At 39.6% G+C, this 19,284-nt stretch overlaps 1 protein-coding gene across 4 annotated transcripts in view; it reads right to left on the bottom strand.

Moving 5' to 3' along the window:
• Window positions 1-5,835: 5,835 nt before the first annotated feature.
• The window catches only part of kcnh1a (potassium voltage-gated channel, subfamily H (eag-related), member 1a), a 66,704-nt gene continuing 53,255 nt past the window's right edge, over window positions 5,836-19,284 (bottom strand). For all 4 annotated transcript variants that reach the window (XM_020047049.3, XM_020047048.3, XM_020047047.3 and 1 more), the window contains exons 13-14: window positions 7,723-8,148; window positions 5,836-7,593 (exon numbers count right to left, since the gene is read on the bottom strand). In XM_020047049.3, the coding sequence (XP_019902608.1) occupies window positions 7,144-7,593; window positions 7,723-8,148 (876 nt within the window). In that variant the 3' untranslated portion in view covers window positions 5,836-7,143. The remainder of the gene's footprint in view (window positions 7,594-7,722; window positions 8,149-19,284) is intronic.

Genomic DNA, 19,284 nt, shown 5'->3' on the forward strand with positions numbered 1-19,284 from the left:
GAATAGGATGCCATTTGTATCACAGGCATAAATAGCTCTTATGGCCTTCCAAGAATGAAAAATAAATAATCCAGCCAAGAAGAGAATACGATATGCAGTGTTAAATCTTAAATAGCTCATGATTAGAAACCCGGCACACAACCCCATTAGTGACGGATTACCAGTACAGAAATAATTTCACCACACGTAACAGTAGTGACAGCTTCAAAGGGTGCACTATCCATCCTTCAGAGCTCAGCGTTAATGTTAGTTTTAGTCATTTTTGCTGTCCTGTATAATGGTGTGCCAGCTGCCAAGGGCTCCACCACTCATATTGAGGCAGTTTGTAGCCCCGTGACCCTCCCCTGATCTAGGGTATAGCAGTGACTGAACTCCATCACTCCCATATTCTCCATATCATTTTGTTTTTAGTCGTCTTTCTCTACTTGATGCAATCAGTAGTTTTTCTTCTGATTCTTTTGGTCTCTCCTTTCTCCTCGGTTTCAATTGTTTATGCAAATCTCTTCCACTTTGTGTGTCTCTTTTTCTTCATATCTCAGTTGAGGCACGAGGGCCTGGTGTGGTGTTAATTGAATGTTAATGTGCTGTTTTTTAATCAGGCACTCTCGCATTAAATAAATGTAGCTCACTTTATTCATATGTATGATGTGGTCTACTGGACCTTGCACAGGTCATTGGCTAAATGCTCCATCACTGTCATTTAAGCAGTCAGCTGGTATTCTGTCTATAATAGAGTGGCCACCACAGCACTGGATCTCAGTGTGACAGGGTTTGTTTGACTCTATCTTATTAATAAAATTACATTGATAATTTATTTTTTTACTTTCTACATTTTCTTTTTATTGTTATTTATGTTTTTATTTTCAACATCACTGGTTATTTTGAAATTACCTCAGTTAAATTTAAACAGAAAGAGTCAACCGATAGCTATGTATAAAATATTTATTATAAATAGTATTTTACATATCTTTACAAATATTTTCATTTGTGCTTACAATAATTACATTTACAGTATAATTACAGGAAATGTATGAATATACTGTGCATAAATCACATCGCTGTTCTCGTATTTAATGGTGAATCTGATCGTAACAATACTTGAACTGTACGTACATAAGCACTTCATAACCCATACAGTGAATATAAAAAGTCTACACGCCCCTGTTAAAATGCCAGGTTTTTGTAATGTAGAAGAATGAGACAAAGATAAATCATGTCAGAACCTTTTCCACTTTTAATGTGCCCTATAAGGTGAACAATTAAATTGAAACACAAACTGAAATCTTTGAGGGGGGAAAATGAAAAATAAAAATAATAACAACAACTTGGTTGTATAAGTGTGCACACCCTCTTATAACTGGGGATGTGGCTGTGTTTAGAATTAACCAATCACATTAAAACTCATGTGAAATATGTCATTACACACCTGCCATCATTTAAAGTGACTCCTTAGAGTGGAGGGAATTATGAACAGTTCGAAATACCAGGCAATTTTGGGCCAAAACCTTCAGGTGTCCGTTAGAAAGTTGAAGATGAAGAGGAAGTTCCCCTTTCAGCATGACAACAACCCAAAGCACACATCCAAATCCACAAAAGAATGGCTTCACCCGAAGAAGATTAAAATTTTGGAATGGCCCAGCCAGAGCCCAGACCTGAATCCAATTGAACATCTGTGGGGTGACCTGAAGAGAGGCTGTGCACAGGAGATGTCCTCGCAATCTGACAGATTGGACTGCTTTGGCAAAGAAGGGTGGGCAAATATTGCCAGGTCAAGATGTGCCATGCTAATAGACTCCTACCCAAAAACTGAGTGCTGTAATAAAATCAAAAGGTGCTTCAACAAAGTATTAGTTTAAGGGTGTGCACACTTATGCAACCAGGTTATTGTGAGTTAAAATGTTTCCCCCTCAAAGATTTCAGTTTGTTTTTCAATTGAATTGTTCATGTTATAAGTCACATTAATGGTGGAAAAATGTTCTGACATGATTTATCTTTGTTTCATTCTTTTACATCACCAAAACCTGGCATTTTAACAGGGGTGTGTAGACTTTTTATATCCACTGTATATGTCACATTCGTAGGTCATACATATGACTCTCTCTTCACATGACATGCCACTATAGTATGTGCATACATAGTGCTACTAGGCAGCTCAACTGAGCTGACCACAAAAATAGTTTCATGTTGTTTAAACATCTGTTTTTGGTGCATGATGGGGTCTGGTTGGGTATCTTGGGCTTTAAACAGGACCCCACTTATACCTTGTGCCAACACTTTAGTTTTGTGATCTGATCAATCTGGCCCAGTCAGTATCTGATCAAGTTGTCACAATTTCTCAATTTGTGCTAAAATATTGTTGTCATTCTAATTACTTTCAAGTGTGATATAACTACTTCAGATGTTTTGATAATCCGGATATGCTGACACGACTGATGTCCAGAGACAATGCATGCCTGAATGCCTCCTGAGATGGTCAAGGAGATCTGATCACACTGTGAAAGAAATATGGATAGGATCAGGAGAAATGTTGCATGTTAGTACCAGGTGTAAAGGGGCTAAAGTGTTGGTACATGATTAGGTTTTACTGATAAGGCTCATACATGACAGGTCTGTACAAAATTAGTGCACTATACATTGAATAGGCACCATTTAGGATGCGGTAAAGGACTAGCTGAATAGCTGGTAGGCGCTTTCTCAATTGTCTGAAATGTCAGTTCGATCCTGTAGCGTAGAGTCCTCTTGTTTATTGCACTGATCTAAAAGAAATTGCCAGTTTAGAGCCTGGGTAATGATGAGCTTCCACCAAATTGTAGCTGTCAAGCCTTTTCTAATCAGTGCAAATAATTGGGAGGAGCTGCACAGAGATGTTTTTGTGTGCAATCAAGATAGAGTCCCATATTACAGTCTGGAATCATCCATCGGGGCTTTAGCTATGAGCATTCTAATCGACCAGTTTCCTCTGTGACATCACAAGATGGACTAACAACACATAGGGGGTTATTCATTAATTCTATGGTATATTTATATTATTCGGATCCTGAATGCTGATTAGCTGATAGCCGTATACCATGGGTATGACATGACATCAATTTTTACTGCTTCTATTGTGTTTGCAGCCGGTTTATAATAGCATTAAGGCATCGCGTGGGTTCATGGTAAATTGCCAATACACCACAGCTAAGAGCTAAGTCCAGGCAACAACTCAGCTGTGGTATATTGGCCATATTCCACACCCCATCATGTCTTATTGGTTAAACATGTTTTTTCCAAAAGAGACCAAAACTGGTGAGTAAGCCAAGAAACTGCAATTCTTTACAGTCTAAAAGTTAATCATCAAATATTGTACTGATGCATCAACTCAGTTGTCACAAGGATGTACATAACCCATTCATAGAAGTGTTAAAGGCATCCTTGATGTATATCATATTTGATAAATAGCCCCCAATGTGAATTCAGCTGGAAACATCTTGAATAGAGTTACGCTACAAGATATATGCACCAACCAAATGACATCATTGTTGCCCATGGCAGCCATTTTGGGAGAGTATCACTTAACAAGCATGCTATAATATTAAGAAACATTTGAGCATTGTAATGCATAGAGTACAGTGTCATTCTTCTCATCAATAACACACCATCTCCTTCCTCAGGCACTGAGCCATTTAACATTAAACATTACTGTATGTCAAGCTATATGTTCTAAAAAATAAACAAGCTATTCTCTCTTGAAGTTCACTTTTTCCTATCACCTGAACTCGTACATTCTGTTAACACATCAATGGCAATGCACAATTATTGTTTTAAATGTTATTATTGCTCAGCAATGATAGCAACACATGCAATCACTTTTTTTTCATTGGTGAAAAATGTGGGACATAATTACTCTAACTCTTAACCTGGTAAAAGAAAATTTCACCGAACATCCTCTTTATAGCGCAATTGAAATGTTAGTGATTTCCAATTGATTACATAATGTGCAGTGTCCTCTGAATGCTGCAAACACAATGGCAGGAACCTTAAATTTCAACTGTGCTATAACATGGATCTTCCCATTTACGCGTTTAGTGTAGGCCAAAACTGAAGTATATTTAAGTACTGTGTGCATTTGTTTCCAACTACAAAATAGCAACATAAACAGCATATTTACACTAATGAAGGTGATTTGAGCCAGCAGTAAAATGTAGCTGTATAGTTTACAGAGTAACACTTTACTTAAAACGAACACAGAAAGAACATTATAATACTAGCCATGAGCATATGATCCCTTTATAATATCTGACCATCTCATAGAATTTTAAATACATAACTGTAATTTTATGAGAAAAATATAGCCTGTAATACATATTCAGGGTTCATATGCTTATGACAAGTCAAAAGCACTGATGGCTTTACGTAAAATGTTTCTGTCAGCTATAAGTATCTGTCCAGGATTACAACTATAATATTCATCATCATTATTGCTAATATTCAATCCCTCCAAGACTTAAGGTAATCACAGAATGTTAGCAAAATCGAATTCCCATATTTCCATTCATGCAGTAATAGTGCAAATCACCGTACATTTTCTGCATAAAATAGTCCAAAAGTATGATCTATACTAATTCATTTTCTGTATTAACCACTTTTTGTTATTGTGAGTAGATTTCTGATAAATGTATTTCTCAAATGTGTTTCTGCAAAATGAAGCATTTTAGTTTGTGTTTATCATTTAAACAAATCTAAATCCTAGAAGGACTGAAAGTGTTCTGTAGGTGAAGATCCTCCACATTTCATGCAGTGTATGGGAAGATAAACATGATAACATTCACAAGTCGTATTTTCCACCAGATTCTGGTTTGGACTAATTGTCAAAATCAGGATATTTTAAAAAGAGAAATAAGATGGGGGGCTGCTGTTTGCATATAAGAGCTGAGTGGCATATAGGACAGTCCAACACAAAATACTGAGACATGTTGCCGGTGAAATTAAACTCATTAATGATCCTTGTACCTATTGATCAGGGGCAGAGCTCAGCCTTCTCTCCCAAGGGTGTGAACCTCAGCTCTCCCTGCCACTAAAATCTTACTATTGCTACCTGATTTCCCAGCTAAAAGATAGAGGCAGATAATAATAATATGTAATACAGTTCTACAAAAAAACATACGTTTCATGTACCACGATGAGCAGAAGCTGGTTATTAGGCTACAACAATACGTACTGGCTATTACAAAACCCCTCTGCTAGCTGCAGTTGGACCTGGATCATATCTGTCTTCCTCCGTTTGCCTGGCGGTCATATAATGGTCGATCATACAAATGCATTATGAAATCATAAAACAAGTCTAGATGCCTCTGCTTTTGATGCACAAAAGCAGAGGCATAAAACCCATGTTCTGTAAAACCTTTTTTCCTGTTATAATGATTTTGGTAGCAAATTATATCCAAAATGTATTCACGGCAAAATAAGGAGGCTAATAGCTGGTTCCAATATGGGTTTAATTTAGTTTACGCCCGGTAATTGAAGAAAGTAATAGTTAAGGTAGTTAAAATAAATAAATAATTGATGGAATATGAAAACTTAATGTAACGGAATTCTGTGGGTGTCTATATCTATTGGGATCTACAAGGTATGTAGTGCACAATTATGCACTACTAAAAGTAGCTGTTTTTACTAATTTACAGGCCTCTATCTGCCTCTGACAACATGAGCATACAGTAGGTTAGCCTATGACAAGCTGCAAGGCCAAACAGTACTGGCATGAATGTATGTAGTTCAATGCACATCATGCAATAAGTCATGCTTCGCTGTTAAGTGTCTTGAGAGTGTGTCATTTTTTGTAAGACCCAGATACACAGCAAATGTAATACTTTTTATATATGTTTCACATCTACACCGTCTAAGGAGAAAGACATAAGTCAGATGCAAAAAAAGACAACATGGTAAGGTGAAACATTGTTAGTGCAACTGACAGGTCCAACAGAGTCACTTCCAGGAATATAACCCCCCGGCCAAGAATACTGACAAAGCAGTCAACAAAAGGGGTTGGTTGTTGGTTTCTTGGCTATGGATATCAGAGCAGAGAACTGGTAAGACATACGGTGATAGTCCGTCAGTCAAAAATGTTGAGTTTCCTTTAAAAAAGAAAAAACTTGCTGGTCTTCAATAGGTCAGTCAGGGTTCTCTGCGCAGATACCAAAAAAAGTATTGGTTGTAATGTGACAGTCCTGAGCTCTGATTGGTCAACCCAGCCTCCTCTATCTGGTTTAAAGAAGAATGGCAACAAGGTGATCCAATAATGACACAGAGTTCAGTAATAAAATTGTAAAAACAAACATATAGTAATATGTTCTGTGATCCACCTGTGTGTAATGCGTATTCATGTGTTGACATAGTAGAATGCCATAAGCAATATCTACATTGAATGCTTATAGCAAGTACAAAGTTCAATATGCAGTCCCTGTGCTGAATGTATGTAGAACCTTTTTGAATTCAGAAAGGCAACACCCGGTTATACAGAAGTCTTGCTAAGTATTACAGGGTGATATAATGACAATCTCAGTATACAGAGTACACTGGTAGTCAAAAGAAATTACAGAAGCACAAGGTGGACTCATCCCTTTTAGACACTCTTGAGAACTACTGATTAAGATTGTGATCCCTACTGAAATCTGCCGGGACATTGGTGAATAAAGGTGAATAATAAAATCAATTATTGCTGCTCTGCCAATTAAATCCATAGACTGATGGGAAAAAGTCCTAACCAAAATATAGAGTCAATTTGCACAAGCAGGCTAGCAGAACACAAACAGGAGAAGAGCTGTGAATCTTTGTGGATCACAAAAAGGGCTGCCACACCCATGCTGGTCTGTGGGGGTCAGTCGGCCTTGTACCTGGACCACCTTCACCCTGCACACTCCAAAACCCACCCAACAATGTGAACTCCCAAGGTGCCACTGCCAGAAGACCTAATGAACAGCACTCTAGTGTCGTAGCTCCATCGTGTGCTGCTTTTACAGGCATTGGCAAGGTGATCGTTGACCTCAGCGTAGATACGTCAACGACTCACACCAACTCTGAACCATATTGCCCACAATGAGGACAACAACAATTTTCTAAATTTGTTTCCTGTTTTCACACTCTTAACCTAAACCCCTCTTTGCTATTTTACGAAAATATGTCCTCCTTGTCTGAGTCTGGCGAGGTCGGTCTGGAGATCTCAAAAAGAGGCTTGGGGGAGCTTGGTGCTCCCGTTTGCGCCTTAAGGAGCTTCAAAGCCTCTGCTAGCTGGGCCTCCAGGCTGGCCATGCGGGTGTTTAAGGCCTTCAGGTCTTCTTTAATCTCTAGCTTTAACTCCAGAAGCGAAGCCTGGAGAGTCTGCTCTGGGATGGGGTAGAAGGCATGCTGTTTAATCACTTCAGGGGGTGCTACAGGGCTGCGGTCCTGGGGTGTTGTGCCCATGGTGCGTGCGCCGTCCCCAACGTTATCCAGACGCAAATCGCTCTTTGTAATGCCACTGTCACATGAGTCAGTTTTCCTCAGCAAAGTTTGGGACTCGTGGACTGCCCCTGTCTTGGTCCGCTCTGGTAGCGTCTCCATGGACTCTGCTTTGGACACCTCGGAAATTAAGAACATCATTTATGAATGCGTGATGCTGGATTTAAACTGAATCATCACTAAAACAATCTCAAGGCTGGAATTTAATCTACGGTGTCTGTAACTGAATGACGGTGAATCTGATCATACCTTGTTCCAGTTGGACTCCTTGGCCATGGAGTCCTTGAAGCGGCCCCAGCCTTTAACCCTGGCCGGCTCGGACACTCGTAAAGATGGGGCCTGCAGTTTGGCTTTGTCTGAAGGGCTAGAGGCTGCAGAGGCCAAGATGGAGACTGAAGGAATGGGTGTGGCTGGGCTTTCAGTGACTGTGACAATACTGGTGGTGGCCATGATTTCACAGATGGGAGTGGGCTCAACGTACACAGTCTGGCCTCTCTCCAGGTCATCTGCTGGGTCGGGACGGTCCTGATGTATACGTGCCTCCTTCTGCTGACGGAAACGCTGGAAGAGCCGACGCACAGGGTGGTCTGGAGGGAGGTTTAGGGGCGCCTCGTTCTTTCGTCTTAGACGCTCCTCTTCCTCGCGTTTCACGTCACTGATTTTTCGGAAGACGATCTGTATTGAGGCAAAGGACTCCAGATTAGTTCTGAATTTGTGTTGTTGGCACATATTATGAACTTGGCTGAGGACTGGACTTTGGTATGAATTTTTATGTTACGCAACCTATGCTGTGAGTTAGGTGTGCTCTCATAGCAAGCTAAGCTTCCCAGAGGTTGGCCAAATAACCCGAATATGCACTTAAAAACCCAGGATCACTCAACTAAGTCTAAGTGAACTAGATTCTGCACAATGTGCAGTTCAGCGCTGTTTGTAGATGAACAAACCCAGTAAAGTACAGTACCTATGAAACAGTACTGTAATTCACAGGTATTGCTCTGCAGAACTGCGTTGGCTAAATTACTAAAATGTCATTGTAAAAACTGTAAGCTACTGTCTTTTCAAAGGGACGATGGCTGATATTAACTTTTTCATAGTTTAGTGAGGAAGCAGTCAGTAGGTAAGTAAACAGACAGAAAGCACTGAAGCTTAAGGCATGGAAGTGGCGATAAAGCACAGCACATTCTCCTCATCACTAATGTAAACCCTTTACTGAAAACACCGCAAATAAGGCCCTTACCAAGTCCCTTAAAGGAAATCATGAAATATAAATGTCTACTCTTGTTTCCAGCACCAGCGACTCTCCACAGAAACCAATTCATTTAGCAGACTAAAACCAAGACCCAAAGCAGAATTCTCAAATGTTTTCTGTTTTCCGATGGTGTAGTATTTCACACAGCAAATATTGTTTCAACCGTTCATACACAACATATTTGTAGCAGTACAAGATTACAGCAGTTAAGGCTTAATCGAATGTGATCTGGTGTGTGACATGCAGTACACCAGTCTCTGGTGAGATGACAAACACTTTGATCGAGACCCCTGGTGTATTTAAATCAAATTCAAATCAAATGTTCATGACATACTAATCACATTACCGGTGATGTATGGGCCGGGTCCCATAAAGCGCCATTATATTCTCTAAACAGCTCACTACCTTTTGTACAGAGCCCCCCTCATGTCCGAATGTATGATTTCAATAGAGTGAGATTTGGGATGCAGAAAAGCTGTCCACCCACCACCTCACATCCAACCCTGTATTTTGATTAGGCCATAGAACAGTCACCCTGACTAATATTCTATTAATGTAAGTACACCTGTCACACCCTGCCCAGCTTCACGGCAAGCTCAGTTCTCATGGATGTATTAAATATTGAGGTTATATAACTGCCCCTGTAGAAGAGGGCACACACATTGTATGGATGCAGTGCAGGCTTATCTGGCAAGTATTATGTCCTTGATGAAATACTTCATTTAACAGATGGATCGTGTGTCTGTGCTGTAAGTAAACAAAACATGTGGAAATGTCATAGATGGGGGACACCCAGGTGGTGTATCGGTCTTAAGAGCTCATTCGTAGCACCATGCTCATTGCCAAGCTTTGAATGGGCAAAGCCTTATGGGTGATGCAGATTGGCCAGTGTCTCAAAGGGAGGACGGAGCCGTCATCAGCAGGGACTTCCAGATGTCATGGTGCTCTGGTATCTCTCAGGTGGCTCTGGGACTTGAAAGGGTAACTGAGGTCGTCAGGTGAGTGAGCTTCACGTAAAAAAAAGGATTGCAGAAAGTAGATTCCTAGAAAGAAGGATCGTCTTGGTTGTCAACTATCCCTTAACAGTTGGGAGTTGTTTTGACGAAACAGGGCCATAGATACAATTGGTTATTACCAAAAAGTTCCTTTTTTTCATCTGCACATTTTTTAAATAATTATACCCTCCAAAAATGGGACTCCTTGAGGAATTGGGATGGTACATTTTTGGGCAAAATTGCGAGGAAAAATAAGTAAATGTGTGGTCTCAGAGCAACTTGCAGTTTGTACCCCTGTGAATTAGCCCAGGGCTGGACTGTAATGTGGATTAACCCAGGGCTGGACTATAATGTGGATTAGCCCAGGGCTGGACTGTAATATGGATTAGCCCGGGGCTGGACTGTGACAAGTAGCCCATAGGTTGGTAGATGCTCATTTGTTGATCTAGTGGTGATGACAGATCAACTTGCTCTTTATTGTATTTTGGCTCTGTACCCTAGACAAGAAGCCTAGGTGCAGCAAATGTTATTTTTTATTGAAAGGTGGTCTTTGTTGGATTTGTGAACATTGTTTTCTGACAACTGACAGTTTGTCTTTCTGCTTCAGTTACTCGAGAAACGGGCTACTGGGAGAGCTACGGCACAGAGAAACCAGACGCCTTCCTTGAGGGTGAAGGCATTGAGATGGGTGGCTGCACAGAGGGAGAGTTTTAGGGGAGGTCTGTATTCCATCTGAGAGGAGGTAGTGCAGGATATGGAGTGTACTGTTGACTGGCTTCACCGCCACATGGGGCATCATTCTGATTCCAGCGTCATTCTTAATATTTTCCCACACTTTTTTTGAATGGAAAAAATAATATACAAAAATCTTGTAGAAACTTGGTCTACCCCAGGCTGTAAAACTGTCTTAACATTTATGCAAAGTAAACATTTATTTATATTTTTTATTGATTGTTACTTTTTGGTATATAGTTTTCCATTATAATAGCTATTTTATATTATGTACACATTCCTTTCTTATATGTTCTATTTTATGCTATTTAAATGTGCTCCCTTTTTTACTGTTGACAACTATTAATTAAGAATGTGACAAATTATTTGATTAAACTGTTTTCCCGTACCGCGTAAGTGGAGCCGGCCAAGAAGAGCAAATGTCTCTTACTGAGTGAGTGTGTGAGTGACTGACTGATGGTTACGTGAGTGAGTGACAAACCGACCGACTACCCCTTGTTAAACAGCGTAGTGGTTAGAGACACAGACTGCCATGCAGGGTACTGGTGTTCCAGCCTCACCATTGTCAAAACAAATTATTCATTAGGATTTGTTCAGGATAGATAAGAACTTTGCTGGCTACAACCTTCTATAGCTATGTTATAGTAAGCTTAAACTAAAACTGTTTACGCTTATATTGCAACAATTTTCTGGTGCAACTGTACATTACCTTTCTGGGGTAATATACAGTAGATCACAACCCCTTGCGCAGCAAAAGAGGGGGGATTTCCACAATTCTCTCGCCTTTTCATGATAAAAAGTCTGTTATCGTCCCCTATTTTGATAGTTATTGAATCACTGTCATCCATGTATGAAAGAAAAATTTACTTTGTTGTGCCATTAAATGAAATAGCTTTGGCAGTTTAAAGTTCATCTTCAGACTCACTAGAAATTGCTTAATTCTTATGATTATTCCAAGTAGTAAATTGCAGATACTAGTAAGCCTATTACTGGCTAATAAGCTGTTAAAACGGCCAGTGGCAATAGCCATACAGTTCATACAGATCCTATTTTTGATGGAAGTAAACCTAATAAGAAATGTTAGTCACTTTAACACAATGCTAAATGTTGTGTAGCGAAATATTCACTTGGCGTGATGTTAATGCGTGACAGAATTATCTAATGTCGAGACGCTATACCAACACTCGGCACACGTATAGCTTAGCAATGTAGCAGTTAAAGACACAGCCTGTCACATGGGAGACCTAGGTTCAAATCCAGCGAGGGCAACAATATTTATCCCCTCATCGTGGGCTGGCCGAACTGGGCCTGTTTTGTTTGACCTAACTTTAATGGGCCTCAAATGTAAGACCACTCGCGCAAAATGAGGAATATTTTACTAGGATGTGAAAACTGCAACCCCCACAGTCGTATTGCTCTTTGAAGGGTGGTGAGGTCAGCCAAATGCCTCATCAGAAGGCTGCTGCCTGCCTCCAGGACATTTACTCCCTGGTACCACAGAAAGGCCACCAAGACTTCTACCTCCTGGCCATCAGACCGCCAAACTAACTGCACACCGCATCTTATGCCCCCTGTTGCACACACTCCAGCTCATTCATACATACCCACCATGAAATCACCACACAGTCAATCACACTCATTCTCCACAGACAAATAGCTTTTCTCACTTACACTACTACCAAAGTTAATCCAAACAGATGTTTGAATCACCTCCAGAGGCCTTGATTAGCAATGAAAAGGCAATTAATTAAATAATATTACTTTACATTTTGAATGAGTACATTTTAAATTTCCCAAAACAAACTTGTCTATTGAATATAACTTATATGCATAAATAGTCTGGTAAGACCCCAATTGTAGCCTATACATACAGTCACTAAGGCTCTATAATTAAGAGCCAGTAGACTGAGAGTTTGCTAATGTAACGCAAGATGCAATGGCAACATACAGCTCCGGAAAAAATTAAGAGACCACTGCACCTTTTTCTTTCCTTTCCAAAAATGTCGAAAAGGAAGGTTTTGAGTGAGGAAAAGAAGGGATAAAATTAAGAGACTTAATTTTCTCTTAATTTTTTCCGGAGCTGTATCATTTTTAAATAGTGGGCTGCAATGACCAGCTAACAGTTACTGTAGAAAGATGTTTAATCTTAAAGTGTTTGGTGAGATGGTACAGTATACAATGTTAGGCAATTCTTGGTCTCTACCTATGTCTTCTCTTTATCTCCATCTGTTTACTCCAATCTCAACAGCTATTCAGAATTGAGCAAGTCCTGTTTTTTTCCAGGTCCAAGTGGTTGTTACTTTTTTGATAGCTCAGCAGGGCAACTATACTTACGTGCCCTCTTTCTGGCATAGATCTGCCCATGTCATCTCCCTCTTATGATTTTGTACCACGTTGGCGATTCGCGTAAGATTTCTCTTTGTCTTTTGTCGCACGCACTCTGGTGCACACAAGAGCACCAGAGATGGAAGGGCTGTAGCAGGAGAATGTTCTGATTTGCATACAGCTTTCTGCTGTTCAAAAGCACATGTGGCACAATGCCAGCATGGCCAGTCACCCTGTACTGCATGAAAATGACTTGGATGTTTTCTACAACTTCCCATCTTCAATAACCGTTTGAAAACAGACTTTCAGAACACGATTCACTGTGTCATTTGCTCTGGGGTGGCACATAATGTTTCTGACCTGAAGGCACAAATCACTATTGGACCCCATTATCACTTCCAACTTTATTAGTTTCCGTTGAGACTACACATCAGCTGAGACAGACCATGTTTTTGCCAGTGAGAGAGGCCTGGAGAGGTGCAACTTTATTATGTTATGATTTCATCAAGCTTGTGCACCTTGTAAGTTTGCAGTTGAGACGGCATCTTTGTTTTTGTAGGGCATTCAGGACCAAGGTGGTAACAGACTCAGGGGAATCTGAAAACCCTCTTGTGCGTAATGAATGCTGTTTTTCTGACTCACCAATCTAACCTGGACCCAACAATCTTTACAAAGGAGGATCTGATGGTAGGCCCTAAGCAAATCCACACAATAGCCCTCTAGTTCTGTAAATAGATCTTCAAAAATGATGAAAAACTCAGAACACTGAATCGTCATTCAGCAAACGGCTTTTGAGGAGAAAGTGATGGTCTCGCAAAAATTGTGCTTTTGCCAAACACTATATACTTAAGTTTAAAAAGAGCAAAAGCTGTTCATCTAAGGGTTCGATCAGCTAGTGATTTTGTATCATATATACACTCACCTAAAGGATTATTAGGAACACCATACTAATACTGTGTTTGACCCCCTTTCGCCTTCAGAACTGCCTTAATTCTACGTGGCATTGATTCAACAAGGTGCTGAAAGCATTTTTTAGAAATGTTGGCCCATATTGATAGGATAGCATTTGTGGGATGCACATCCAGGGCACGAAGCTCCCGTTCTACCACATCCCAAAGATGTTCTATTGGGTTGAGATCTGGTGACTGTGGGGGCCATTTCAGTACAGTGAACTCATTGTCATATTCAAGAAACCAATTTGAAATTATTTGAGCTTTGTGACATGGTGCATTATCCTGCTGGAAGTAGCCATCAGAGGATGGGTACATGGTGGTCATAAAGGAATGGACATGGTCAGAAACAATGCTCAGGTAGGCTGTGGCATTTAAACGATGCCCAATTGGCACTAAGGGGCCTAAAGTGTGCCAAGAAAACATCCCCCACACCATTACACCACCACCACCCGCCTGCACAGTGGTAACAAGGCATGATGGATCCATGTTCTCATTCTGTTTACGCCAAATTCTGACTCTACCATCTGAATGTCTCAACAGAAATCGAGACTCATCAGACCAGGCAACATTCTTCCAGTCTTCAACTGTTCAATTTTGGTGAACTTGTGCAAATTGTAGCCTCTTTTTCCTATTTGTAGTGGAGATGAGTGGTACCCGGTGGGGTCTTCTGCTGTTGTAGCCCATCCACCTCAAGGTTGTGCGTGTTGTGGCTTCACAAATGCTTTTGTTTTTCTATTAAATTGTTCACGTTATAGGTCACATTACATTTGGAACAAGTTCTGACGTGATTTATCTTTGTCTCGTTCTTTTACATCACAAGAACCTGGCATTTTAACAGGGGTGTGTAGACTTTTTATATATACTGTAGAAGTAGAACACTAATGCAAAGCTAGTAGTATCGTTTTGATTCTCTTTGATTGATCACTGGACATGAACGACTCACAGCTTAATTGTATCCATGGCGATACCATAAGAGTGCATATGTCTTCCAGGAATTGTCATTCACATCTGGGTCCACTCAGCTATAACATAACACACATTATTTGATGATGCGGTGAATTCATCGTGTCTTCAGAGGCTCATTAGTCTTATTATGCGCTTTGATGTGTGACACTAATCAGTCTCCCCGTCTTAGCTATGAAGGCTTTTACAAAGCGAAGGGAGATACAAATGAAAAACTATTAGATGGGAATTTCGACTTATATCACACCAAATCGCTTGGACTAAAACTGAACAACAAACAGAATACTGTGTGATTATACGTGCAAGAGCTTAGGCTGATCCCAACAATTGAGCCTGTTCTGCTCCATCACTTGATATGAAAGAGCCATAGGAATGGATCAACTTTAGACACAAGCTATTTTATCTACTAATTTATTTATTTTAGCCATCTAAAACAAGGAACCTTGTACTAGCTTGTTAGCTGCAGGATGTAATGTCATCACTTGGATGACTGGGTAACTGGCAGACTTTCTGATGATGGGAGTAGCACAAACAGGGTACATTCTTATATAAAAGAATATGCATACCCAAAATATATGATGTAGTAACATTTTCCAGATTAAATGTAATCAGTGTAGATAAGGTGACATTTTTCCTACACTGAACACCATTACCTGACCAACACCATCTGAACAACTGAATGCCCCCTCCCCTGGGTAGAAACCCTGGCCACTTCATATGCTAGTGCTACAAGCAAGACACACAGTGTTGCTGACTGGACCAGGATGGGATAGTGTTAGCTGACATTAGTGGAAGTTACGCCATGCTGTGCTGAAGATGGACAAGCAAGGTCAAGGGACGTCCATGGCAGTGTGCATCTTTTACAGCAACTGCAGTACACTGCCTCCCAGGTCTAAAACACTCTTTTCATAGCACCGACTTGATCACCACATTCTAAGCTTGAGCCCTCACATGTATTTACCCATTTTGTACTTCCTGGCTTGAAGAGCGGTGTGGAAAACAAGCTGAATGTACTTGTCTATTGGGGAAAAAACGCTTCAGTGCATACAGAAACTAAGCATGGCAGATTTAAACACTGTTGCTGTACAGTTATGTGCTACACATGATATCTGCGCTGAGGCGCTTCAATTCAAAGCACTGTATGCATTTGATTGACCGCCGTTCTGAACCATTATGAAAGATTAAACTTTGAGGATTGATATAAACTCCACACTGATACAAGCGGTCATACAGGCAAGCCGACCACGTGAGTACAAATGATCACTAAATGTTTCCCTATCATGAAACCCATGTGACGTCTGATCTTCAGTTATGAGGTGACAAGACCATGTGTTTATGGAGGAGAAAGTTAGCCTCAATGTATGTATGTATCTGAATGCTCTCATTACTGATTTCTATGTATAAAAAAAGTATGTTTCTCTAAACTGCCATTTGAAAGCCGTATTAATTTATAATTTTGAAGGTAATTTGGCAGTTGAACAACCTTATGCGCACCTGACCCAGATTGCATTGTCTAAAGGGGCATTTTTTTGGACTGCATAAAACCCTAAATTAAATTCAAGATAGTCAAACCTGACATAGTGACCAGACCAAATCAAGGGACAGCTACTTAGGAATGCTCAGATGAGCTGACAGATTATTCTGCATTCACATAGCACACTCTCGGAACACATGCTTACTTTCCTCTCAAAAACCTGAGATCAGACAAATTCCAAAGAGGAACAATCTAGCAAAGTGCCTGACTATTGTTCTGTAGCATTAACATCAGTCATTTTTCAGTGCATAATGTCTGGATTGAAGCTTGTGTAAGGTAAATTGTTCCTTTCTCTTAACTAACTGGTACCATGATATCCATATGCTTTTCATTATTCCTCTGTAGGAAATAGGTAATGCTAAAGTATGTGTATAGGCAAATTGTAAAAGGTATAAGGGGAAATGCTGTCACATTTCATGCCATTCCTTCACTACTATTCATATAACTATAAGGTGCTCTGTATGAGAGCGACTTCTAATACGTAAAAAGTAAAGCTTTGATTTCCAACAAGCCAGAAAAAAACATGAACTTACAATAACAGAGTAAGGTTTAATGAAGAAAAAGAGGGAATCAGAGGATAAAAAAGGCTGAATGACATCCACAGCAGTGGTGAATGTCCAACTTTATTTTTCTTTTAAACTGACATCATTAAAACCAGGTCAACACCTGTTATAAGAATGAGTGGAAATCTGGTTGCGCCTAATGGCAACGCACTTTGAATTGGGTTGTAGTTACATAATTGCTAGCTTCTAGGGAAGATAGGTCAGTGATGATAATGTAATTGTACATTCACCACCCTAATCATGGAAAGATGTGCTGTTCATCACTTTGGTTCAATAATTTACCTACAACTGACAAAAACGTGTAGTCATAAATTGTCCACTTCTTCACACTCCCCAGAATTGGTCATTTTGCCTCCAACTCTATTTTCCCAAAACCGTTTCTGATTGTAATTGCTTTCTGCATTGGAGCTGTGTACAAGCTCTACCCCTCCATTGCCTGCCACACAGATACACACACGCTTGTCTTATTATAGTGAATATCTCCTCATATTGTTTTGGTTGTTTACCTCCTGCAGAGCCCCCCAAACTCATCTCCTATTCAGTCATACAGCTCTACCCCATCATTGCCTTTCTGTTCCTTCGGTAACTTGAATATCATTGAAAAGTAATTAATTTATCTTTTTTGAAAGTCAAATGATTTTTTCAGTTCATGACAGTGAAAACAGATACTCGCCTACAGATGACCAACCCTAAACATAAAATATCATCAGGCCCAGCATTTATTTTTCTATGTGCAATTTTTTTTTCTCATCTTCATCTTTGGTACTTTCTTTTCAATATTGAGATTTGAAAGTGACCGTGTTCCCCAAATTCCTGTTTTTTTGCATCTAATGGTATTCAGTGTGGCTAATCATAGCTATTTGGGGAGGGGTTGAAAGAATCAGTGCGAGAGAAATCCAGAAAATTCTATTTAGGATAATATTTAACACCTATTATATGATCATAACTATGGAGTGGAAAAGTCTCACAATTTTTTTACTAAACTCCTATTTAAACATAACGGAGATTTTGTAATTAATGAATTACAAATTGCAGATATGAAGACTTTTAGGCTGACAAATATAAAAGCATCTGAGAGAATTTGGCATGAATATTGTACCAAATCAGTTTCAATGTATTAATGTACAGCAGTCATTCTGAAACAGAAATTATTTAAGACTGAAAATGATCAACAAGATATTTCAGAGCACCTGTCCAAAACATGATCAGGCAAAACTGGGATACTATGCAAACACTGAGGGAGTGAGTGAATTAGCAACAGAGTCAGCTGTATACCACAGAGTGGAAGACACTTCCCAGCACCATCGATGAACCAACAAAGATACACCTTGTCTGTTTTCAAACAGAGAAAGAGGCGCAGTTTGACAGTTTTCAGTCCGTGTTTAAAGAATGCCTATAACTTCAACATCAAATCTTAGTATTGTTCACATTATTTGTAAGTTAAGTATTTTTCTGAACCCATAACCCATAACAATCAAGTTTGTTCACAGGCTGTACTTAACAACAAATAAATGTTTCACCACAAAATAACCCCTAACTCTCAAGTGATCTCACGTGATGTCCCCTAAATCAGGTACACACAGTCCTTCAGTTGACATGGCAGTGCTTTTTGCACTGTTTAATGCTTCTGGCAGGAAGTTACTACATTCATTTAAATGAGCTTGAATGTAAATAGTCGGTGCTTCCACTGTAGCTTCATTAAAGCTCCCTGAATCTCTCAATCCATCACAGACTATTACTTCCGGTCAGTATCACAGCTGCTGCCGCAAAAAAAGGCATTGGCCCTCTTGATGGCAATCTGTCCCAGTTCACCAGTGGACACAGCTATTATTAGAAGTTAAACAGTAAAATTATTGGCAGCGAGAATGAAGAATGGTGCTAATCAAAGAGCGAGAGCAAGAAACCCTGGCTTGTAGTGGGAAAAGGGGAGAAACAGTGGAAACAGAGTTGACTAGAGTCCAGTAAATGAAAGATTGCTGGATGTAATTCCTGAACCAACATGGTAAAAAGCTGTTGCTCTGTCCTTGAACAAGACCGTTTACACTAATTGCTCCCAGGTTGTTGTGTTCTTAGAATACTTAGGCTACTAGGTAAATTAACAGCAAGTGGTTAGAGGCCAACTTTGTATTAATTTTCCATCTGACAAGTAATTTACCATTGTAAATTGTTTTGAAAGGTTTCCTTTTTATATATTATGTATTCATTTTAAGAGGCAACATAAATAAAAATATGATTATATTTTTGTAATGAAATACTGTAAGAAGGTAATATACTAATGTTACATTATGAGTTGAATATTGTGACTGTCTCATGCCAACCAAAAAAATACTAAATAAAAACATTTAGAAAAGCATGAAATCTCAATCAAAAAAACTAACCTTTCTATCATCAGACACTGCTGTATTATTTGGACCCAGAGGTAACAGGGTCAGGGTAACAATCTCGTGTATTTTTGGAAACTATTTCAAAATTGTTTAAAATCAATAATTGGATTCAT

The sequence above is a fragment of the Esox lucius genome, chromosome 6, assembly GCF_011004845.1.
Source record: "Esox lucius isolate fEsoLuc1 chromosome 6, fEsoLuc1.pri, whole genome shotgun sequence".
Lineage (NCBI taxonomy): Eukaryota > Metazoa > Chordata > Actinopteri > Esociformes > Esocidae > Esox > Esox lucius.